Source organism: Rhinatrema bivittatum, chromosome 12 (assembly GCF_901001135.1).
Source record: "Rhinatrema bivittatum chromosome 12, aRhiBiv1.1, whole genome shotgun sequence".
Lineage (NCBI taxonomy): Eukaryota > Metazoa > Chordata > Amphibia > Gymnophiona > Rhinatrematidae > Rhinatrema > Rhinatrema bivittatum.
Window position 1 is genome coordinate 54,940,899 of NC_042626.1, and position 24,641 is coordinate 54,965,539.

The window sequence follows — 24,641 nt, forward strand, 5'->3', positions numbered from 1 at the left end:
AGTAGTTCTCACACATTGGGTGACATCATCATATGGAGCCCGGCACATTGAGCATGCCCAGCATGCCACTATCCACACGCCCACATGGGGTCCCTCTCCAGTCTCTTCTTTACCGCAGAGCTATCGTCTCACGGTTGTGGAGTTCATGCTCTTTTTTTGGTATTGGAAAGCTTTTTCCCGATCAATTCATTGATTTTTCCTGTGTTGGGTCCCTCTTCATCCCCCGGCTTAGTTTATCGGGCGGCACTGTAAGTTTTTCTCCTTCTGTGTGGTTGATTCCCAGTGGTTCTTCTCTTCGGTGGCTGCTGGTAATCAACTGCGGGCCGGGCCCTTTTATTGTAATGGCATCGTCTGGTTTCATTGGTGCCCCCGGACCATGGTCCTCATGGATCCACATGAGGTGTGCATCCTCTGCCTGGGGACATCGCACGACGTTCGGGGGTGTCAATTTTGCGACCAGATGATCCCCAAGGGTTGGTGTGCCCGCCATGAAAAAATGGAGAAGCTTTTTGGTTCAAAGAAATCTGAACTCTCCTCCGGTGTTGGGGGCATCAACTCCAAAGGGCTGAAGAGAACTGATGGACACTGAGCCATCACTGTTCACCTCTCTGTGGAGCCTTCGATGGAGAGGGGTGCCAGGGTTTAGCCGTAGTCTGTCTCTTCAAGGTCCAGGACGTCAGAATAGTCTCCTTCTTCCTTGGTGCTGGGGAAAGACAGGACTGAGCACCATGGGAAGTCCTGGAAGCATCACCACTGGTCTCTGTCCTTGCACAGCACTAGGCTCGGGTTGGCATTAGCGCCTGCTTTGATGCCCCCGAAGTGACCCCGCGGAGAGGAGGCACTGTCCTCCATCAAACCCGGGAGTCCCAGGCATTTCCCACCGATATCGGTGCCGGGCATCGATCTCCCTCGGGGCTCTGAGGGCGATATAGTGACACCTCCCCCTCCTCAGTCCATTCTGTCTTCGGTGGATTTCCAAGAAGAGTTGGAATGCAGGATACAATCGGCATTTGTTCGAACCCTGCAGGGCAATGAACCGCCAGCCCCAACAGTGCTTCCACTGGTGCTAGAGCCTGCACCCTCAATGTTAGCACCGCTGCTGGAGCACCTCAATGTTCTTCTGGGCATCCTCCCTAAGCCGCTGCCAGTGCCTGGGGGTCCATCGATGCCCCAGCGGCTACTGTTGATGGGTGCGATTCCCATCATGAATTCCTCCTCTAAGGAAGGCCCGACGCAGTCTGGCACCATTGAAGCCATGATTCCGTGGCCTGCATTGCCTGGTCTGGTTCCGGGTTCTTCAGGGGCCTCGATGCCCGCGCTGCCCAAGCCAAGGGGCTTGGGCAGGGGCTCACCATTGATGTCTCCGGACGATCTTAGTGAGGAAGTGGGGGTATGATACGCCTAAGTCTTCATCTGATGACTCGTGGGATCTCTCAGACCCGTCTCCTCCGGAGGAGTGGTGCTATTCCCCGCCTGGGAACCTGACATTTGCGGGGTTTGTCTGGGCCATGGCAGAAACCATTCCGTTTCAGCTTCTGACGGAAGAGAATGTCAGGCATAAAATGCTGGAGGTTCTCCAGTTTGTCTATTCCACAAAGGAGATGGAGGCTGTTCCTGACCATGAGCTCTTCAAGGAGATACTCCTTAGGATTTGGGAATCTGGAAAGATCTCTATGTGAGTGTACGCATCCTTTAAATCAAGAGAGCATAGCCAGTCCCCTTTTTGTAGGAGGGGAATCAGGGTGCCCAAGGGAATCATCTTGAACTTTTCTTTTTTTAGAAACTTGTTCAAAGCCCTCAGGTCTAGGATGGGATGGAGTAAACCCCCCCCTGTTCTCGTTGGAATCAGGAAGTACTGGGAATAGAATCCCTGCCCGCTTGTCCCTGGTGGGACAGGCTCGACCGCTCTAGCCATTAAGAGGGCGGAGAGTTCCCGTAGAAGTACCGCCTGATGAACTGTTGGCCCCTAAAAGGGGCACGGAGGAGAAGTTGGCGGGATAATTGGTTCCCTTGGCAGATGATGGATAGAACCCACTAGTCTGAGGTTACACTGGGCCACCGATCATCCAGCTGCCCGTACCCGACTGGGGGGTCCAGCATCTTGGGTACGGGCAGCTGGATGATGCTCCCTTCGATCCAGTCAAAACCCCATCCTGGGATTTGGCTGGGGTGCCGGCTGGGGCTTAGGAGCTCGCTGCTGCCTGGAACGACCGTGAGAGCTCACCCCCTGTGAACAGGAGCAAGGGGCCGGAGGCTTGTACTTCCTCTGGCAGTAGAAAGACCTCCTCTGAACCAGCTTCGCAGACCTCCTGGCTGAAAAGGGCAGGTCCAAAGTGCTGGTGGAGAGATGCTGGAGGGTCTCATGATGATCCTGCAACTGGGCCACCGCGTCCCTCAGCTTATCTCTGAAGAGATTCTCTCCTGTGCCTGGCAGGTCAGCAAGTCTTTCCTGTACCTCTGGTCGGAGATTCGAGGCCCGCAGCCATGCCATTCCGTGGGTGCAGATTCCCGCTGCAGAGACTCTTGCTGCCATCTTGAAAACATTGTAGATGAAGCGCACCTCGTGCTTTCCGCACTCCAGGCCCTGACGCACCAGCGACAGAAAGGTGTCTTGCTGCTGTTGAGGAAGCTGCTCGGCTGCCTCCTGCACCAGAGGTTGCAAGAATATTGGCTCATGTAGAGCAGGTAGGAGACAATGCAGGCAATGAGCATAGCCCCCTGAAAAGCTTTTATCTCAAGGGCGTCCAGTGTTCTATGCTTTCTCACTGGGGGCACCGAGGCATGGGTCTGAGAGTGCTTGACCTTGAGAGCGGATTCGACCACTGCTGATTGGTGTGCCAGCTGATGCTTGTCGAATCCAGTAGCCTGTTAGATGAGGTAAACCCCGTCCGCCTTCCTGGTAACAGGAGGAACTGTGAGGGGGTGCTCCCAAATCCTCAACAGCAACTCCCTAAAGATCTTGTGCACCAGGACTGCCACGATCTCTTTAGGAGCCTCCAGAAACTGGAAGATCTCCAGCATTTTGGGCCGGGCGTCGTCCTCTGTCATTAACTGAAATGGGATGGTCTCTGCCATCACCCCCACAAATCCTGCGAAGGTCAGGTCCTCAGGGGGGAGGCCGGAGACCTTCCGAGTCCTCTGAGGAGGATTCTGCAGAGTCATCCCCAAGGGATCATAATGCACCTCATCTTCAGTGAAATCCACAGGTGAAGGGGCCCTAGGAACTCTGCCTTTGTCCAGAGGTCTAGGCACCAGTGGCACCAGTGCCACTGGTGCCTAGACCTCTCTGACAAACCCGCAGCCTGTAGTTCCCCATCCAGAAAAGCTGGATGGGGAACTACAGGCTGCGGGTTTGTCACTGCACTGACTGCGCTTCCTCGGAGGAGGAACTAGTGACAACCACTGCATCGGTCGGGGGAAGCATCGATGGCTCCCTGGGAACCGACACCAGGTGGGTTGGTAAACACCAACTAACATATTGAGATGCTCCAGCAGTGGTTCCAGCAGGGAGAGCCCGGGCACCGATACCGTTGGTGCCACCAGCTCGATGCTCCACAGCACCCGGTCGACCGCCAACTGGACTCTGCGCGCCAACTCCTCAAAAGTTGCCGATGCCAAAATGGACTGGAAGGTAGGAGGGGTGGCCAGATCTTCCTCAGAACCTCAAGGTGGATCAGCAACTGACACCTGGACCAGTGGAGACCGTCGCAGACCCATGATATCAATGGAGGATAGGCACTCCTCACTGCGGGGTCACCTTTGATGCATGGTGCCAGGCTGGTGCCGGTGCCAACCCAAGCCTGGCACCGTGCATCGAAGGCGACCAGTGCCGATGCTTCCTTGGGGGAATGGAGTGAAAGGAAACTTACTGAACCGACAAAAAAACCTGACTGGAAAATGAGGGGGAACCGAAGAGGGACCCGCTACCGAGAAAAACGTGAGATACACTGAAAAGGATCAGTAAAAAGTTTTCCAACACTTTTTTTTTTTTTTTTTTTAAACAACACGACCTCAGAAACTGAGATGCGAAAGCTCTGCAGAAAAAGAGAGACTGAAGGAGGGACCCCGTTTGGTTTAGGGCATGCTGGGCATACTCGGTGTACTTAGTCAAAGTTACAGAAACTTTGACACAAGTTTTCCGGGCCGGGCTCCATCCGTTGACGTCGCCCATGTGTGAGGGCTACCATCCTGCTTGTCCTAGGAGAAAACAGGCTTTTGAGAATGGCCAGTCTTACGGAAGTTAAAGATCCATGTGCTGTTTCAGTGTCCGTACTTTTATCCAAGTGAGGAAAAGGGATGTGGTTTGCAAATCTCTGGGCTTACTTTCCCCCGCAAACCTGAGCCGCATCAATAGGAGCCGTAAAGACTGTTGGGAGTTTCTCTTAAAATGAGCTGACAGGCCGGCAAGGATATTGAAATGGTCCTCTTTTTAAATCAAGCTCTTTATTTCTTCGGTCTTTTCTGCATTTGTATTAAAACCTGTCCACTTTATATTTTATATACAGCAGGTGCACCAATGTGCTGCAAGTAATCGAGTTCCATGATGAACAGCACAGCAGCAGCCCCCTGATTGATTTTGATTTCTAAATAGTGGGGCTGACAAAGTAGAAACTTAGTTTATATCTTGGAAATGATATAAAAACTGCAAAGGATACGAGAGGGTGAACTCTTAATGAACTTTGTGTTCTAAAATATTGATTGAATAATTTGAAGGGTGAAGGTTGGATTCTTGCTGCTTTAACTATGATAGGATGCTGCTTCTGGGTTGCATTTTTTTTTTTAAGCTTTGTGCCTGTTAGACTCCCACCAGCTCTGAATCTCTCCTCTTTCAATCCTGTTAACATGCTGCAGTATACTAAGGGTTGTTTATCTCCTTGCTGTTTTTAGATCACAAACATTAACATTATTCTGGGTCTGACGCAGTTTGTCCTAACAAGGTAAGGAGACAAAGCTTTATCCCAAGTGGGAGTCACATGCCAGAAGCCCAGCAAATGCTGGCTCTAGGCCCAGTAGGGGAGAGGTGAAGACAATACTGATGCAGGACAGGCTGGAGAGAGGAAGAGGGCCTGAAAGGGACTGGGAAATGAATTTTCCATCACAGTTAGAGGATGGGCGAGGATGATGAGGCCTCTGTCATAGTCCAGGCTAGAGAAGGAGTGCTAGGGCAGTGAGCCCTCAGGCTGGGCTAGCAATGTCGTGGAGGGGTCTTCCGTCACAGTTTTGATGCTGGGACAGCTGTGCCTGGCCCATGAACCCTCAATCAGGGACAGATGGACACTAGGACCTGTGTAATACTTGGTTCTTGCATTGAGTGACATTCTGTCTCCCAACCAAAGAAAGAGTCAGCTCTGTGATAACCTGATGGGAGAGTGGCCATTCATGGTGCTTCAGTATCGCAAACAATGCTCTTTGGCACCCTGCTCAGCAATCAGCGGGCTTAGGTCAAGGGCACTCAGTTCATGGCAAAAAGCAGCTTTATGCATGCATGACCTCAGAGGCACTGCATTCCAATGCTAACAAGATTTTTTATTTTCAGTAACAACCCCTGCAGTAAGACTCATTTCCAGCCTGAGTGCGCTGTACCCCGCTATCTAATTGGCCGAGGCTTGCATGCTGACGGCAGCAGTGTGCCCGATTTGCATGCGTCCCTTCTCTTCTGTCAACCTGCTTGCAGCGTTCCTGGAAGCCGGAGCACTGACTCAGCGTTAATGATTGTATTCAGTTGTACTTTGTATCTAATTAACGGACGACGAGAGGGGCACCCCAGAGCATTTCGCTGCACCCTGAAGGGCAGAGAAGGTTAATAAACTGGTGATGCCAACGCAATTTCACCTGGAGTCGTCACGGAGCCCACTGTCAGGGAGCATCTGCCCCAAACTCTGGGAAATGTTCCCCAGCCGGGTCCCCAGAGGAAGCCGCCTCCCAGCCATGAGAGGGCACTGCTTGGTTACGCTAGGAATGTGGCCGTGGTGGTTCCACGTGTGCCTCGTCACATTTCTCAGAGTCACTTTGTGGACCTCAGTACCTGCGGAGGCAAACTGGATTGTGGGGCTCAAGCTGTATAGCCCCTACTTTTGACCCAAGATGTCTTCAGCAGGAAGAATAAAGTTTACATTTGGTTTAGAAACTGGAGGTTAGGAAGCTTACTAGCTTTAACTTTGCACCTGGTTCTTTTTCTCTATTATTCTTATTCCATTATTGTTTTCTTTTTATGTTTTATTAGCTTTACATTTTTCATACTGTATTCAAGCTTTATGAGTAGCTGTGCTGTATGATGCCTGCAGATCTGCTCGTCAGCTGTTTATGCTGTTACATGAAGCGGTTTGATGTCTGCACAGGAACTGCTCTTCAGCTGTCCGTGCTGTAATTGTGCTTTACATGTCTCAGTGTGACATCTACATGGGGCTATGATTCAGATCTGCTCTTCAGCTATCTGTGCTGTGTTCATGCTTTGTGTGGATCAGTGTGACAGCTGCAGGGGGCTCTGATGAAGATCCACTCTTCAGCTGTCCGTGCTGTATTCGTGCTTCAGAAACAGAGCAGGGTCTCATTCCTGGCTGCCTCATGTCTTTCTCTATACAGTGCGGCCGCCTCCCTCCTCTCTGGGGAAAGGCCTTGTTTCCTCCTACCTCTCTTCTGTAATCTAGCAAGGGTCAGCATTTGTTTACGCCCCCTGGTGCTCACTCTGTTGCTTTAATATTTTTCTTGTATCTCCCTTCTAGAAGAGCACGGGCCACCAACCCTTTCTGCACTAGTCAGAGCCGGTGCAAGGGGATTTGGCACCTTAGGCAAACCTTCTTCCTTGCCCCCCGCCCCCCCTTCCCTCATTGAGTCGGTAGTCGGGTCAGGTGAGGATGGACAGATCGGTCATCGGTGAAATATCATGCCGACAGCTGCTGAGCTGCCACTACCGCTGCCGCGGCAGTGGCTGACTCTTCTCTCTTGCAGCTGCTGCCCCTAGCACCCTAGGCCCCTGCCTAGTTCACCTAGTGCTTCCCCAGGCCCTAGCACCAGTTACATACAAAAGAAAGGCAGGGGAGAGGGGCGGCTCCTCATCCCCATGCCTTCCCAGTGTCATGCACAGTTTTAAATCTTATGCAGCGAGGGAACGTATCAGTCCATAACAGCAGAAACAAAAATGATACTTATCTGGAAAAATGATGAGCTGGCTTCCCCCGCCCCCCTCCCCCACTGATAAATTCCCAAAAGAAATCAAATAAAAACTGAGAACCGAGGCCCCTGTGTGTGGTGGGTCATCTGTGTACGGGGAGATTAGCATGGCCGGACTGTAAGTTTGGAACTGCCCATGGTGCCAGATATAAGGTTGGGAGGACTTTGCATGCCATGGGTTGACGACCCCCTTGGAGTGGAGACTTTACCTTCCTCAGTTTTTCTGTAGGGCTCGTACTGCAGGCCATGCACCATTCTGCTAGCCCCTTTTCTGAACTGCCTCGACCTTGTCATTGTCCCTTTGGAGACGTGAAAGTGGGGGTCTAACGAAAGAGCTATAAAGGTGCAATATTTTCTCTTTCTACTAGCAATACTTCATTTTATGTAGCTAAGTACTCTATTAGCTTTCCCTACTGCTTTGTCAATGCTGGCTACCTTGATGTCAACAGCAATGATGATCCTCTTTCCTGTTTTTTGCCTGCTAGTTCTTCCCCTGTGTAAAAGGTTAGGATACATTCTGCCTTTTGGTGACTGGTTAGTGCAGGAGTTGTAGCAGGGTTTTTCTTTTTTGAGAAGACTAAAGTCCATTGCATGCTCATTGCACCCTTGGGGGCTGCTGCTGTTGGCAAGCTGCTCCATCATCTTATGGCCATCCCTGCACTTCTTTCTCTGTAACCCCCTGCTTTTCGCCTCTCCAACACCCTCCTCCTCAAAGAGGCCAGAGGTGAACAGCACTGGTCTCCTTTGGCGCTCCATGCATAACAAATTGAATCATCATGGGGGCTGGCTGCCTTTTAATAGGTCTTCATTGGAATAAATAGAAGCAGGGTTACAGTAGGGTGAGAGGCAACATGGCTGTTCAGTTGGGAAGTCAGTGTCCACTCTCAACTCCACTACTCACTGCATAGGCCAGCGAGGTTCTTTGGGGTAGGGACTCACCCATCCCAAAACCAGATCAGAACTTCAAGTGATACAGGGCAACAGAAATGCATCCCACCACGGGGGGAGGGGGGGGGGGCAATTCTTTCCTCCGAGATGTCCCCTTTTTGAAAAACTTTTCCCTAAAAAAATAGTCGATATTGTGCTAGGTGGTGCAGGCAAAAGCACTCACACAACCAGAGCACCATGACATGGTTTAGACCATGAGAGCTTATTAACTAGTGCATGTGCCCCTAATTACTGTAAGCAGATGTCAGACAGGCCTCCCACCTCTGCTGCGTAGGTCCTCGGGCTTCTGTTGCTCTGCCATTTGGAAGGTGCACAACTGATATGACCCTGAGGCATGACTCTTACAATCTCACCATATCTTATCATCATTTAATCATTAAACTCTGGCTGCACTTACTTCCATTGGCTTACAACCAACCACACCCCCTGGAGAGCCAATCAGCATTTAAAAACAACAGGGTGGGGACACGTGCCATCTGCTGTTTAATCTAGAGAAAACAGGAGACCCTGGCACTTCATGCCCCTTTCTGGAAGGGGTGTCGGGCAGGATCCACTGAGATGGCCTGATGGGCCTCTTACAGTCACGCTGAAGGTTTGGATCCAGCATGTGTATTTCTCCAATAGCAGTCTGCATTCTGAAGTAAAGCGAGCAGCCCCTCGCCCCAGGATAGCAGAGTAACCATCCTTTATCATGGTAGGGTCAAAGAGCATCTGTAATTGAAGAGGATGATGTGAAGGTCAGTCAGCTTCAGGTTCTACATTGGTTGGGCCTTGGTTTCTTGCCACTGGGCCTGCCACTTTCTGTCCAGCAGGCCTCGGGCCTGGACCTTCCTTAGCTGACGACTGCACAGAGTTGGGATCTTGGGTTGCGATCTCCCCGAGGAAGCCGTGCGTTGCTGCCCAGCTTGTCCCCCCTGCCCTTGCTGCCGTCCTTGCTCTATGCCTCTGGGCCTTGCCTTACCCTGCCTGACCCGTTGCTCTAGCTCTTCCTCTGCACCTGCTCCTGCTCCTTTCTCTTCTGCTTCTCCTTCCGTTTTTCCACCTTTTCCTGAGCTTTCTTCTCCTTCTCCACTGCCGCACTCAGCTCCTTCAGTTTTCGTTTGATCAGCGCTCGGTCGTGAGAATTAGTGACACCGAGACCCTGGTGCAGGAGGAATAGAGAAATAACAGTTGAGATGGAGGTGGGATGCTGACCAACAACAACAAAAAATTAGTTTGCTGTCCTTAAACAAGTTCAAACTTAAGCAGCTCTTTTCTGGGAGACCGTGTCATCCTATCATGAGTTAAGGAGGAATAGTGCCAGCTAGTGGCATACAGAATAAATACATTTCCCAGAGGCCAATGTTAAATTGCTTGTTCCTTCTCATCCTGCTAGCCCAGTCCAGAACAATTGGGTGATGTTCCCCTTCCAGCAGATGGAAGCAGAGCACATGATTTTTCTGTGACATCATCACTACTTATGTGTGGTGCTGTGACCGTAAAAGCCAGTATTCTCTGTCTTTAGCCCATGGAAGAGTATAGGTGGCGTAGCAGGTCTCTATTTTTCATTTACGCTGTTCTTTAAAGATTAATTAAAGCACATTTAAAACTTGCAGTTAATACTGCACTTTCTTGGCTGTCTGTGGGCCAGGCACCTGAAATATTTCAGAGTAATAAGCTCTTATTTCAGAGTAGGAAGCTCTTAATTCATGGCTCCCATCCAACAAGGGGTGTTGGTAGAGCCTAAAAGGAGAATTGAGCTATTATTTAAGATAGAGGATCTTCTGAGAAATTGCTGCAGATTCTTCAAATGCCCCCTCCCCTTGTTTTCTTTCCAAGCATAAAAAAAGTTTTTAAAGGAAGTAAATATTCAGAAGGGTTGAAGCAAAATATATTACAGGGGCAAATGCTGCCTGGTTTTCCCAAAGAAATGAGCCGTTTTAAACATCTTTTGCTGCCTATCAGTATACAGTGCATCTACTGGACAATTATGTGTCAACAGGCAATTTCTTGGCGTCTAGAAGGGCCCTCAATTGATCAAGAACAAAAAATGCATAACCGTCATTCTGAAATTTAACACTGCACTTACAAGGATAGCGTAAAGTAAAAGATGCGCCATCTGCTAGTAATTCTTGCCTCGAAGAAAGAAAACCACAGTAGAAGAGGACCATAAGGCTCACCTGCATACTGTTCCCAGCATCCCCCGGGAGAGGACTCCAGAGATCACAGCAAGCGATCCAGGCTTTGAACTCCACAGCCCCAGCTTCCAGAGGCCATGCACCCTTTGCAGTAGGAAGCGCATGCCATGAGGCGTGCAAATCTCAAAACTTTCAGTCCTTTGAGTGAAGATCAACTTAATGGTGGTTGAAGAGGATTGGTAAGTATAACTTTAGGAAATCTTAGGCCTTAAAAAGTTTGGAGAGAGGTGAAATAGTGGGATATATTCTTTAAAGTTTGTGTGTGTCTGAGATAATAAGCAAGCCAGAGGGAGTTAATTCTAGTGTCTGGTTTTGTCCGCGCACCCCCCCCCCCCCCCCCAGCTCAATCCTTGATTTTTAGGCAAGAGACACTTTCTCATTAAAAATCAATCGGGCTTTTATCTAAATCATACTATTGCACCAGCCCTTATTAAGAGTTTAATCATCCCCTTGTAGGACATTAGCAGATTAATTAGTAAATACACCTATAAATTTAAAGTACTCTAATTCCAACTCCCTTAGTAACCTAAACTTAACTAGAAACTCAACAAAATTAAGATGAAGGCAGCAGTCCAGCAGCAAGTGGTGAGCTGTCCAGTCTTTTGCAATGAATGTCACATATATGGGGGGTTTTTCTTTTTACCTGCCAGTGAGAGTTTGTATGTGTGCACCTGGTGCAAAGAGCTCCTGTCTCTCAGAGAAGGCTAGAGTGGCAGACCTGGAGAAGCTGAGGCAGATAGAGATGTACATTGATGAGACCTTCAGGGACATAGTAGCCAAGTCCCAAATCCAGTCTGGCAGCCTCAGTGCTGCCTTGGATCAGAATGGTCTCCCATTTGGAGAACATCACCCTGGTATAGCAGGAAGTGATCCTGTAGCAAGGTGATGGATTGTCCTCTCGCACTGAGGACAAGTTTCCCAGGGCTACTGCCCAGGAGGGAAGGGTTAGGTCAGCCATCATAGTTGGTGATTCGATTATTAGAAATGTAGATAGCTGGGTGGCTGGTGGACGTGAGGACTACCTGGTAACTTGCCTGCCTGGTGTATAGGTGGCAGACCTCATGCGTCACCTAGATAAGATTATAGAGTGTACTGGGGAGGAGCTGGCTGTCATGGTACACGTGGGAACCAACGACATAGGAAAATGTGGGAGAGAGGTTCTGGAAGCCAAATTTAGGATTTTAGGTAGAAAGCTGAAATCCAGAACTTCTAGGGTGGCATTCTCTGAAATGCTCCCTGTTCTGCTCCCCAGAGGCAGGCAGAACTCCGGAATCTCAATGCGTGGATGAGACAATGGTGCAGGGAAGAGGGATTCAGCTTTGTAAGGAATTGGGGAACCTTTTGGGGGAAGGGGCAGACTTTTCTGAAAAGACGGGCTCCATCTTAACCAGAGAGGAACCAGGCTGCTGGCACTATTTTTTAAAAAAGGAGATAGAGAAGCTTTTAAACTAGAACAAGGGGGAAAGCTGACATACATTCCTCCAAACCATGCACTGTTGAATGAATCTTTGAAGGATACTAATGAAATAGGAGAGTTAGGGCATCCCAACAGAGAGGTTCCAATAAAAGCAAACATAGTCCATGTGCCTATATGTAAAAAAATCACTTGAGCTAAAGATTTCCAAATTATCCCTATCAACTGAAAAGCAGGTTGTTAATATAAACAAAAAACACACTTGAAATGTCTGTATGCCAATGCCAGAAGTAAGATGGGAGAGTTAGAGTGTATAGCAGTGAATGATGAGATTGACATAATTGGCATCACAGAGACTTGGTGGAAGGAGGATAACCAATGGGACAGTGCTATATCAGAGAACAAATTATATCGCAATGATAGGGAGGATCAACTTGGTGGGGGGTGTCAATTTATGTCCAGGATGGTATAGAGTCCAACAGGATAAAGATCATGAGAGGCTTCTTAGAAAACTAAATGTCATGGGACAGGAGGCGATGTCCTTATGTGGATTACAAACTGATTAAAAGATAGGAAACAGAGAGTAGATTTAAATGGTCAATTTTCTCAGTGGAAAACGGTAAACAGTGGAGTGCCTCAGGGATCTGTACTTGGACCGGTGCTTTTCAATATATCTATAAATGTTCTGGAAAGGAATAGGACGAGTGAGGTAATCAACTTTGCAGATGATACAAAATTATTCAGAGTAGTTAAATCACAAGTGGATAAATTGCAGGAGGACCTTGCGAGACTGAAGATTGGGCATCCAAATGGCAGATGAAATTTAATGTGGACAAGTGCAAGGTGTTGCATATAAGGAAAAATAACCCATGCTGTAGTTACACAATTTTAGGTTCTATATTAGGAGCTACCACCCAGGAAAAAGATCTAGGCATCATAGTGGATAAAGATTGAAAGTGTCAGCTCAGTGTGCTGTGGCAATCAAAAAAGCAAATAGAATGTTATTTATTTATTATTACGAAGGGAATGGTTAAATGAAAAATGTCATAAAGCCTCTATATTGCTCCATGGTGAGATTGCACCTTGAATACTTTGTACAATTCTGGTCACTGCATCTCAAAAACTATATAGTTGCACTGGAGAAGGTACAGAGAAGGGCGATCAAAATGATAAAGGGGATGGAACAGCTGCCCTATGAGGAAAGACTAAAGAGGTTAGGGCTGTTCAGCTTGGAGAAGAGACGGCTGAGGGGGGATATGATAGACCTTTAAAATCATGAGAGGTCTAGAACAGGTAAATGTGAATTGATTATTTACTCTTCCAGATAATAGAAGGACTAGGGGGCACCCTATGAAGTTAGGAAGTAAAACATTGGAGAAAATTCTTTTTCACTCAATGCACAATTAAGCTGTGGAAGTTTTTGCCAGAGGATGTGGTTAGTGAAGTTAGTGTACCTGGGTTTAAAGAAGGTTGATAAGTTCTTGGAGGAGAAGTCTATTAACTGCTATTAATCAAGCTGACTTAGGGAATGGCCTTTGCTATTACTGGCATCAGTAGCATGGGATCTATTTAGTGCCAGGTACTTGTAGCCTGGATTGGCCATTGTTGGAAACCGGATGCTGGGCTTTCTTATGTTTTTATGTACTTTCATCTTCGATCTGACTACCTGACCATAGAACAAAGAATTAATATTGCGGAAATATCTTCATGATTTCCCCTATATCTTGCTCAATAATAAATGAGAGAAATAATCTGGTGCAAAAACCCCACCCTTCAACTAGCCGCCAATTACAAATCCGCCCTGCACTCACACAGACTTGCCACACTCATGACCAAACGCGACTACTATGCCCTCAAAATTCATGAATACCAGTACAATCTCAAAGCCCTCTTCTCCCATATCTCAGATCTCACTAAATCTGCACTACCCTCCATCCCTGACAATGAAGCCTATAATAAATGTGAGGAATTAGCCCTCTTCTTCCACGAAAAAATACTGAAGATCCTCCTAAGATTCCCAGCCACTCCACCTCCCATGCCACCCCTCCCCACCTCCATAAACGCTAATCTAGACTCCCTTGACCTCACCTCTTCTACAGAAATTGAATCCATCCTTAAAAATATTAAACATGCCACTCACCCTACTGACACCATCCCCACTAAAGCACTCCTAACCATTCCCAATACTATCGCCAAACCCATAGTGGACATCATCAATTGCTCCCTCTCCCTTGGCATTGTCCCTGACACCCTTAAGCATGCAGTTGTCAAGTTCTCCTCAAAAAACCTTCTCTGGACCCCAATGACCATCTAATTACTGTCCCATTTCTAACCTCCCATTTATCTCTAAAATTATGGAGAAGGTGGTCAACTCACAATTTATGGATTACCTAGACAACAACAACATACTACATCCTGCCCAATTTGGCTTTCGCAAACACTTTAACACAGAAACCCTCCTACTTACCCTCACAGACGCCATCCTCATAGGCCTAGACCAAGGTCACTGCTACATCCTTGCCCTCCTAGACATCTCCGCAGCGTTCGACACAATAAGCCACAACCTCCTACTCTCCTGACTGTTTGAAATTGGCATTTCTGGTGCAGCCCTCCTTTGGTTTAAATCCTACCTTGCCAACAGACAATTCTCAATCAAAATAGGCAACTCCGAATCCACACACTTTTGCCTCACACAAGGAGTTCCCCCAAGGCTCCTCTCTCTCCTCCATCCTTTCTAACATCTACCTCTTACCCCTCTGCCAACTCCTGTCCAACCTCGGCCTCAAATTCTACATCTACGCTGACGATGTACAAATCATCATACTGATACAAGAATCTATCTCTGAAACACTAAAATTCTGGGAGAAATGTCTTGCCTCCATTAACTCCCTACTCACAAATCTCCACCTCGCCCTTAACTCCACTAAGACTGAACTGCTCTTCATATCCAACCACCAAAGTCCCAAGCCCTCACTCACCTAGTGACCCAGCTTTCAGCTTGATTTCCTCCCAGTCCTTCATACGCGATCTTGGAGTCCTAATTGACCAGCAATTAAATTTTAAAAAACATATTAATAATGTCCTAAAGGAAGGCTTTTACAAGCTTAACATCATGAAAAAACTTAAACCCTTACTCCATACCCATGATCTCTGCACCGTCATACAAGCGACCCTCTCGTCCAAGTTGGACTACTGCAACTCCCTCTTCCTAGGTCTTCCCTACTCTACTATAAACCGCTCCAAATGCTGCAGAATGCTGTTGCAAGAGCCATCACAAATGTCCGTAAATTTGATCACATAACCCCTATCCTTAGAGATCTTCACTGGCTCCCGATCCAATCATGCATCCTTTACAAAACTCTCAACATTATACATAAATCCATCTACAAACACAACTCTAACTGGCTTGATGAGCCCTTCCACTGCAAACCCTCCATCCGCCCCACCAGAGCAACCAATAAAGGCTCCCTCTACATCCCATCCCTTAAGAGAGCTCACCTCTCCTCCACAAGGGATCGAGCCCTGTCCATTGCAGGCCCCACCAGCTGGAACTCACTACCCACGAATCTCCATCTCAAACCTTGCTCTATCAACTTCAAGAAAAAGTTAAAGACCTGGCTCTTCAAGCAGGCTTACCCAGACTAGGGCCCAGCCCCATGATCCCACCACCTTAGAATTTCCCCCCCTAATTTATTTTTATTGTCCTCATGTCAATTCTTGATGCATGCAATAATTATATATATTGTCACATTTTTCGTTGTCATCATGTTATTATCCCTTCCTGTAATATGCATTGATATAGTTACACTCTTGTTTCTCCCTCTATTTTTTCTTATGTAGTTCAAACTTCTTATTTATTTATATTTTCTTCTATTTCTTTTTTGACCATTCCCCCTACCTGTTTCATGTATTTTCTACCTTCAGTTTATTGTAAACCGATAAGATGTTCCACACTAATGTCGGTATAAATAAGTTCATAAATAAATAAATAAATAAATGAAGCAAGTAAATTACAGCGCTCTATCAGTTCAAGTCCAGATCTTACCAAAAAGGCCGTCGCATTAAATGCATCTGCTCCAGCTGGAGACTGACTAGACCTAGACTCAGTTGAATGGGATGAAATAGGCAGAAGAAAGGCTTTATTAATAGGAGGAAGTTGATCCTTAGGAACAGACAACACTTCAAGGAAATAATAAAAGGAAGTTCCCCCATTATTTTGGGGAACTAGCCAATCTGAAATTGAAACATCTATTCCAATTCTCAAGAACTTCAATTCTGCAGGAGAGAAATAGCCTGTCTTTGGAAACTGATGCATCAAAGAAACAAATATCTTCAGTGTCCGAGTCCAAAGACTGAATTTTAGAATGGATTCCAGAAATCCATTCCTATGTTGAGCCTTTTTCCTAAATGTTCCTTTTCAAGTTCTCTCTCCTTTGTATTCTGCCCTTTCTTTGGTCTGTGGTACTAAGGTAAGGTACTTACATAAGTGTTGATTTCTTAATTTTCTATGCTTATTGTTTTGTATTATATGTGAGACCTTGATGTTTCCATTGTACAAGTAATTTTTGTCTTGTATATATGAAAAGCTATAAATAAAAAGTTGTCCTTAGCTATAATTTTAAGAAAGCCTAATGGCGCAATGCTGCCGCTGTGTCACGTGGGTGCAGACAATCCATGGCTGCAAACAGCACCCAATACTCTGCTTGGCTCCATGACTAAATCGATATAGAGGATGCCTCAAAATCAAAATAGACAAAATAAGCACACCAGAGGCACAAATAATGAATTTACAACCATACCCAGTAGCAATGGAGGAACTGGAGACATCCATTGTATCTGGAACTGCAGCCATTTGAAAACAATTCGAGCCATTCAGAGCACTGCACAGCAGCAGACTCTTTTATAGTATGCCAGACAATGAGCATATTATGAAAGTAGGACATGATAAAGCTTTCCTAGCACCAGTGAAGTTACACCTGGGATTTTAAAATTTCTTCATCAGGCATTCTGTGAGTTACAGAAACCTGGGGAAGGATGAGAATCTACAATTTTAAAAGCACAAAAATCACCAACTATTTTAGGACAATCCCAAAAACGACCTAACATTACTTTAGAACCTGAAGGTACAGTTCTTTCACAATCCAACAAGCCACCATATATGGACATAGAGGATGAATGCTGGGGGAGGGGGCGCTAGTTGTGGATCACTAGAAGAAGGGGAAACCTGGTTGAGTATTAAGGTAGTTTGAATCATTTACTGATCGCTTCCTTCAAGTGAAGGTCAGAACCCAAAGTTCAGAATGGTATCCAGTAACAACTAGAGATCCTCAAGGGTCTGCACTCTCTGCCCTTTTATTTAACATATACCTCTGCCCAGTCTGTAGCCTAATCACCGGTTTGGGGATAGGTTACAGACTTTATGTGGATGATATATCATTTTTTTGTTACTGTTACTACATCCATAACTGATGCTCAAAAGTTTGTATGCTGCTGCTCGAGTTCCATTCGTGAATGGATGTATACGAATAGATTAGCCCTTAACATCAGCAAGAGCCATCTAATAATTCTAATCAATTCATCACTTGATCGACCTACATTGTTTAAATTTGTGGATAGGTCATTAAAGATTTCAGTCTCAGTCAGGAATTTAGGAGTACAACTGGAATCAAATTTATCTTTAAGAGAACAAATATAAAAATGTTGCATCTTGCGCCTTTAATAGATTCCATATATTACATGCCTTTAAGCCTTGTCTAAACTGCAAAGGATTGTTGTACCTAAGTTAGATTTTTGCAACTCTCTATGTAGGGCTTCCATCATATTTGCTAGAATGTCTTGAAGCCGCACAGAACACAGCTGATAGACTCACTGCAGGTGCTAAGTTATCAGATCATATTACTCCTATTTTGTATTCATTGCACAGACCTCCTATGTAGTGGAGAATACAATTTAAGATTGTATCATTAGTTCATCATGCCCTCAGTAATGTGACACCATTATATGTTAGTACGCTACTCGAAATTTATAAACCACAAAGGGCTCCAAGATCAGCAGGGCACTATTTGCTTGACATTCCTTCAGTTCGCCTTACACGCTTGGATGAAACTAGGGGACTGACTTTCTACGTTGCAGGATCCACACTTTAGAACGTTTTATCTGCTGAAATTCGATTAATTCAATATTAGTCTGTATGTTTAGGAAATGAGACATTTTTATTACATTTGCTTCTATTATAAAATAAGGCTCGTAGAGTCTACAGGCTCTTGACATCTTTGATTTAGTTTTTATTTTCAGTTTGTTTAGGTTTATAATTATTTTATATGTCACTTGTTTTTAATTTGAAGATTTAGTCCTTCATATCCATTTTTGCTTTATGGTATATATATTGTTGTTTTTATATAATTGTCCTATTTTATCGTAACCTGCCAAGTACTCCAGTTTGTGTGGGATATAAATCCACTAAATAATTCAGAAGAAGAGGATTCAGTATTCCGACTCTTTCATAAAAATGAGATTTCTGCATTAATTTCACAGGTAAATTAATCTCCTAAGAAGTTAAAAAAATAAGATGGAGGAGACCCTTGACTGGGATCCAATACTTAAAGGAGTTCCCAAATCATCCACAGCTTTTTCCCTACATTCTGAAATAGAAGACATGGTATTAGCGGAATAGGAGTCACCAGTAGCTGGTCATAGACGAGCAAAGACCTCCGTGCTTTATCCGCTGCCAAATGATGTCCTAGAACATTTATTTCAAATGCCACGAGTTGATGCACTGGTATCAGTGTTAACCAGAAAGACAACCATTCCTGGAGAGGAAGGAGCAGCACTAAAGGACATCAAGATAAGAAAATAGAAAATATTAATACTTGTTTTCTCATCCGTAGCTCTGACAGTTCAAACTGCAATTTATACAGATGATATGTTATGAGAGCTCTTTTGCGCTGGGTAGAACAACGTCCAGATGTAGTGACACAGCTGGAATCAGTAGCAGCATATCCTTCAGATGGATTATATGATCTCATACAGATTTCATCAAGATCTGTATCTTCATTAATTATGTTAATTAATAGGTGCACGAAGACTTCTATTGGCTGCAGCAAAGGGTGGTTCCCTATAAAGGAAAATTATTTGGAGAGGAACTTGAAAATTGGTCAAAAACCTAGGGGAACCAATACCACAGAGACTACCAGAAGACCAAGCTCAAACATTTTATAGATCATAAAGAGGCCGGGGACAGTTACTTGATTCAAGAAGATATTGGCATGGAAACCGATTCTCATCCCAACCACAAAGATTCAAGGGAATGATGCAGTCCTTTCAAGGAGAAAGAAGAACAAGGCCAGCAACAACTATCCAGAATAGCTCAAACCACCCACTGAGGTCTTGCAAGTTCATTCATTGGTATAGCCAATAGGTGAACACCTTCAATTATTTTACAGAGTGGACCCACATAACCACATGTTTTGGATATCATTCAGAATAATTATGCATGAGAGCTAGCTACACTGGTACCAACAACAAAAAGCAGCAGTACAAACTCTAGAAAAACAAACTTCAGCTGTTGAAAGCTATATGTTAAGTTCCATGACATGAACAAAGGCAAGGTTGTAGCTCCATCTACTTTAAGATTCCAAAAAAGAGGGTTCAGCCAGACCGGTTCTGGACCTAAAAGGTGTAAACAGGTTTTTACATATCCCATATTTCTGTACAGATACACTACGGTCAATCATGATGTCAATATGTCAGAGTGAGTATCTATCATTATGTTATTGTTTGTAAGGTTTTGGGTGGACCCTTGGACACTGTGGCAGATGACCACGCCCACAGGGGGAAGTCCTGTGAGGGGCCACAGGTCAGGCTCAGCTTAAGGACACACAACACAGAATTGTCTTTTATTAAACAGAGTTGAGGAGCCACCAGAGGTGGCAGTAGTGAGTAGAGATGAAGCCTGACTGGGCTTGTAGTCCCTCAGGACACTGGAACAGTGATCCCTCAATAGCTGTGCTGTAGTGGAGAGAAACTGAGATAGTGAGTACAGTGGAGCATACACAGGGTTCTGGTATAGAGCCTCGTTGGTTGATTACTCACACAGTCGTTTTGCCTGGAAGGTAACACAGAAGCTGGAATAGAGGCAGGCCCTCGAGGAGTGAGTACCTGGTTCCAGGGAACAGCTCTGAGAGAATATAGATGGTAACTCACTGATGGTGTAGGCAGCAGTTTCTTCCAAGCAGAAGTGAGCTCAGGCTGCGAGTCCGGGAACATGGGCCCTCGAGGAGCGAGTACCGGTTCCAGACAGCAACCTGAAAGAAAAGAGAGAGGTCCCCGAGGAGCGGGTACCCTGATAGAGTAAGTCCAAGTAAGGAGAGGCAGAGTAGCTAGGTACGGAGAGCGAATCCCATCCATAAGGAGTTCCTTGCTAACTCGATTAGCTAGCAAACAGAGTAGGCTTTTGTATCCGGGATGCATGACATCATCACAGGGGGATGCCCCTGAGGTTCGCGCCAAAGAAGGAATAAAAAGCAGGGCCACGCAGCGCCCGCGCCCTATGGCAGCTGAACAACATGGCGGGATGCAGCACCCAAGCCGGACTGGGGACGCCGGAGAGGACGGCAGACAGACGCCGCGGCAGCCAGACGTCCATCAACCGTGGGAGGAGTCGCCAAAGAGGTGAGGGCGGAGTGGAGATGTTGGGCAGAGACAGTCGTAACAGTACCCCCCTTCAAAGGGCGGTCTCCTCTGCGGGTATCAGGTTTAAGCTTCAAAAGATGCGCGAGATGAAATTGACGGAACATCTCTTTATCAAGGATGTTAGCCTGAGGTTCCCAAGAGTTTTCTTCGGGGCCGAAACCTTCCCAAAAAAGAAGGTATTAAAGTGTTTTGCCTCGTCTTCGGACATCAAGAATCTCTTCGACCTTAAATTCTAGGTCATCTTCTGCGTTGATGGCATGTGGTTCCTGAGTCTTGGAAGAGAATCACTGTATATGAGAGGTTTCAAAAGTGAAACGTAAAAAGCGTTGTGGATGTTTAGTCCGGATGGTAGCTTCAGACTGTAAGTGATGTTGCCAAGATGTCGGAGGATTGGAAATGATCTAACATAGCGAGGAACAAAACGAGTGGAGGGTAACTTCAGTCTGAGATGTTTGGTAGATAACCAGACTTTGTCACCGGGTTTGAAGACAGGTGCTTGAGAATGGTGAGCGTCATAAAACTTCTTAGCATGGTCACTCGCTTTAACTAGCATGTCTTTCGTCTGAGCCCACAGGTTATGGATTTCATCAGCAGTAGATTGAGCTGCTGGGGACGTCACTGAGAGCTTCAGTGGAAGTGGCGGTGTTGGAGAGCGTCTATATACCACTTCAAAAGGTGTTGATCCAGTTGATGTTGCTGGATGAGAATTGATGGCGAATTCAGCCCAAGGTAGCAGTTCAGCCCAGTTATTCTGACGGCAACTCATGTAGGCTCGAATTAACTGTTTTAAGGTTCTATTCATCTGTTCTGTTTGGCCATTTGATTGCGGATGATAGGCTGAAGTGTAGTCTAGAGAGATGTCGAATAACTTGCACAAGGCCCTCCAGAATCTTGCTGTGAATTGAGATACTCGGTCTGAAACAATGTGTCTTGGTAGGCCGTGAAGACAAAAAATGTGCGATATGAAGAGCTTCACAAGCTCCAAGGCTGAAGGTAAGCCAGGCAGTGCCACGAAATGGGCTATCTTGCTGAAGCGATCAACTGTTACCCAGATGGTATTCATTCCTCCAGAAAGGGGTAAATCAACTACAAAGTCAGTAGTGATATGTGACCAGGGCAGTTCCGGAACTGGCAGTGGTTGCAGCAATCCCCACAGTTGGCCAGAAGCAGGTTTGTGTTTGGCACAGTTGCTACAAGATGCCGTGTAGGATAGGGTATCGTTCTTGATAGTAGGCCACCAATAAAACGTCTGGATCTTGAACATGGTGTGGCGTTGACCAGGATGGCAGCCAGCTTGGAATCGTGTGACCAAAAGAGCACTTTCTTCCTGAGGTGTTTAGGCACGATGGTCTTACCAGCAGGCATAGAATGTGTAGTCGCCAAGATGACTTTCTTCGGGTCAATTATGTGCCGAGGTTCTTCAGGCACATTCTCCGAGAGAAAGGAGCGTGACAAGGCATCAGCTCTGGTATTTCTGTCTCCGGGGCAATATTTAAGCACAAAGTCAAAACGATTGAAGAATAAGGACCATCTGGCTTGTCTGTGGTTAAGACGTTGTGCATGGTGGAGATACTCTAGATTTTTATGGTTCGTGAATATGGTTATTTGATGTTGAGCGCCTTCAAGCCAAGGCCGCTATTCCTCAAATGCTAGCTTAATAGCCAAGAGCTCTTTATCTCTAATCCCATAGTTCTTCTCTGCTGGGGAGAAACGTTGTGAGAAGAAAGAGCAGGGACGTAAGGATTTAGAGTCTCCAGTTTGGCTCAATACAGCCCCCATGCAGACATCCGAAGCGTCAACTTCTACGATAAATGGCTTATTGGGGTCAGGATGCCGCAAGCATGGTTCAGTGGAAAAGGCAGTCTTTAATTTCTCAGAAGCGGAAATGGCCTCCGCAGACTATTTTGAAGCGTTGGCACCCTTGCGGGTCATTGCGGTCAAGGGTACTGTTAAAGAAGAGTAGTTCTTTATGAAGCTTCTATAATAGTTGGTAAACCCCAAAAATCGTCTCAGGGCCTTCAGGCTGGTAGGTTGGGACCAATTTTTGATACTTTCTAGCTTTTGAGGGTCCATCTGGAAGCCACCTTTAGACACGATATAGCCAAGAAAAGGCACGGAGTCTTTATGGAATTTGCACTTGGATAGTTTGGCGTAGAGCCGGTGCTCACGGGGTCGGCGTAGTACTTGCTTGACATCCTCTAGAAGAGTGGGCAGATCCTGAGAAAATATCAGAATATCATCCAGGTATACCACGACACTCTTGTACAACATGTCCCGCAAGATGTCGTTCATCATGTTCTGAAATATAGCGGGTGCATTGCACAGGCCGAAGGGCATTACTAAGTACTCAAAATGGCCGTCTCAAGTGTTGAAGGCTGTTTTCCATTCGTCGCCACTGCGAATGCGAACTAAGTTGTAGGCCCCCTTCAGGTCAAGTTTTGAGAATATTTTGGCCCTCTGAAGCCGGTCAAACAGCTCTGAGATTAAAGTCTTTAATCGTGATCTCGTTCAGACCTCGGTAATCGATACAAGGACATAAGGTACCGTCCTTCTTCCCCACAAAGAAGAAGCCTGCGCCGGCTGGAGACTTCGATGGTCTAATAAACCCCTTCTGTAAATTCTCCTTGATGTATTCAGACATCGCCTTGTTCTCAATCTCTGAGAGTGGATAGACACGTCCTTTAGGAGGTTCAGTATTGGGTTTCAGTCTTATGGAACAGTCATAGGACCTACGCGGAGGAAGAATGTCAGCAGCTTCTTTGGAAAACACATCACTAAAAGATGTGTATTGGGGCGGCAGTCCTGGCATCACTGGAGTTGTAGGCATGCAGATGACAGGAGCAATCTCCTTAAAGCATTTTCCATGACAATCTGGGCCCCAGCGGGAGAGTTCCAAGGATGCCCAGTCAAATTGGGGTTGGTGCAACTGCATCCAGGGTAACCCCAGGACGATAGGGTGCATGGCCTTCTCTAACACAAAGAAGGGAATTGACTCGGTATGGAGAGCTCCGGTGCGAAGAGTTACTGGTACAGTTTGGCAAGTCACATCACCCAGTAAGGGCTCCCCATGGATGGAAGATAGGAGAAGTGGAACCTTCAAAGTGACGAGGGGGAATCCTCAAATGTTCCACTAGGCATTGAAGAATAAAATTGCCTCCTGCCCCTGAATCCACCAGGGCAAGAGTTTGAAACTCAGACGGTCCGCAGATCAAGGAGACTAGGAGAGAGAGCGTAGGAGAGGGCGTAGTAAGGCCTAAGAACAGTCCTTCTGCAGGACATAGGCCCATTCGTTTCCTGGACGGATTGGGCATACACAGACCATGCCTCTTCCAAAGTCTTCTCTCTTTGGAAGTCAAATGACTGCGACCAAGTTGCATCGGTTCATCTCCACTGGCAGCAGGAATTACTGGAACCATCCGAGGTGCAGGTTTAGCACTAGCCTCCTTCTGACCTGGTCCTCTATTAGGCCGGAGCCGGTGGTCGATCCTAGTAGCCAAAGCCACTAGTTCATCCAGCGAGTCAGGTGTTTCACGAGCAGCCAGCTCGTCTTTCAAGCGAGTATCCAGGCCTCTGAAAAAGAGAGTTTTCAGGCATTTGGGGTCCCAGCAGAGTTCTGTAGCAAGAGTCTTAAACTCTATCACAAAATCAGCCAGTGGTCGGTTGCCTTGCTTCAGGTCCATCAGAGCAGAACCGGCATCGGTCACTCGGGCAGGATCATCGAAAATGGATTTAAATAAGTCCAAAAATCCACTGGTTTAGAAAGCCCCTGGTCTTCTGAATCTCTCCCGAGAAACGAACTGGAGCAGCCAGGGGTACAGCAGTCTTTAAAGTTATTTCAGGTAACTGACCTTCATTACTGGAAGTAGTGCCTTGAGTCTTCTGTGTGTGCAGCTGATGAAACGCTGAAGTAAGTTTCTCCAATGCATCTTGCTGTTCCGAAATGCGCAGGGCCAGGCCCGGAATAGCCTGCAGGGCATTGAGCTGTGCCGGATCCATGGAGTTAGCAATCTGTTATTGTTTGTAAGGTTTTGGGTGAACCCTTGGACACTGTGGCAGATGACCATGCCCACAGGGGGAAGTCCTGTGAGGGGCCAAAGGTCAGGCTCAGCTTTAGGACACACAACACAGAATTGTCTTTTATTAAACAGAGTTGAGGAGCCACAAGAGGTGGCAGTAGTGAGTAGAGATGAAGCCCGACTAAGCTTGTAGTCCCTCAGGACCCTGGAACAGCGATCCCTCAA

General features: G+C 46.5%; 1 protein-coding gene across 1 annotated transcript in view; it reads right to left on the reverse strand.

The window, feature by feature from the left end:
• Positions 1–7,905: 7,905 nt before the first annotated feature.
• SAMD14 (sterile alpha motif domain containing 14) overlaps positions 7,906–24,641 on the reverse strand; it is a 38,831-nt gene continuing 22,095 nt past the window's right edge. Inside the window, 1 exon segment of the mRNA XM_029572239.1 lies at positions 7,906–9,259. Coding sequence (XP_029428099.1) covers positions 9,098–9,259 — 162 coding nt within the window. The 3' untranslated portion in view covers positions 7,906–9,097.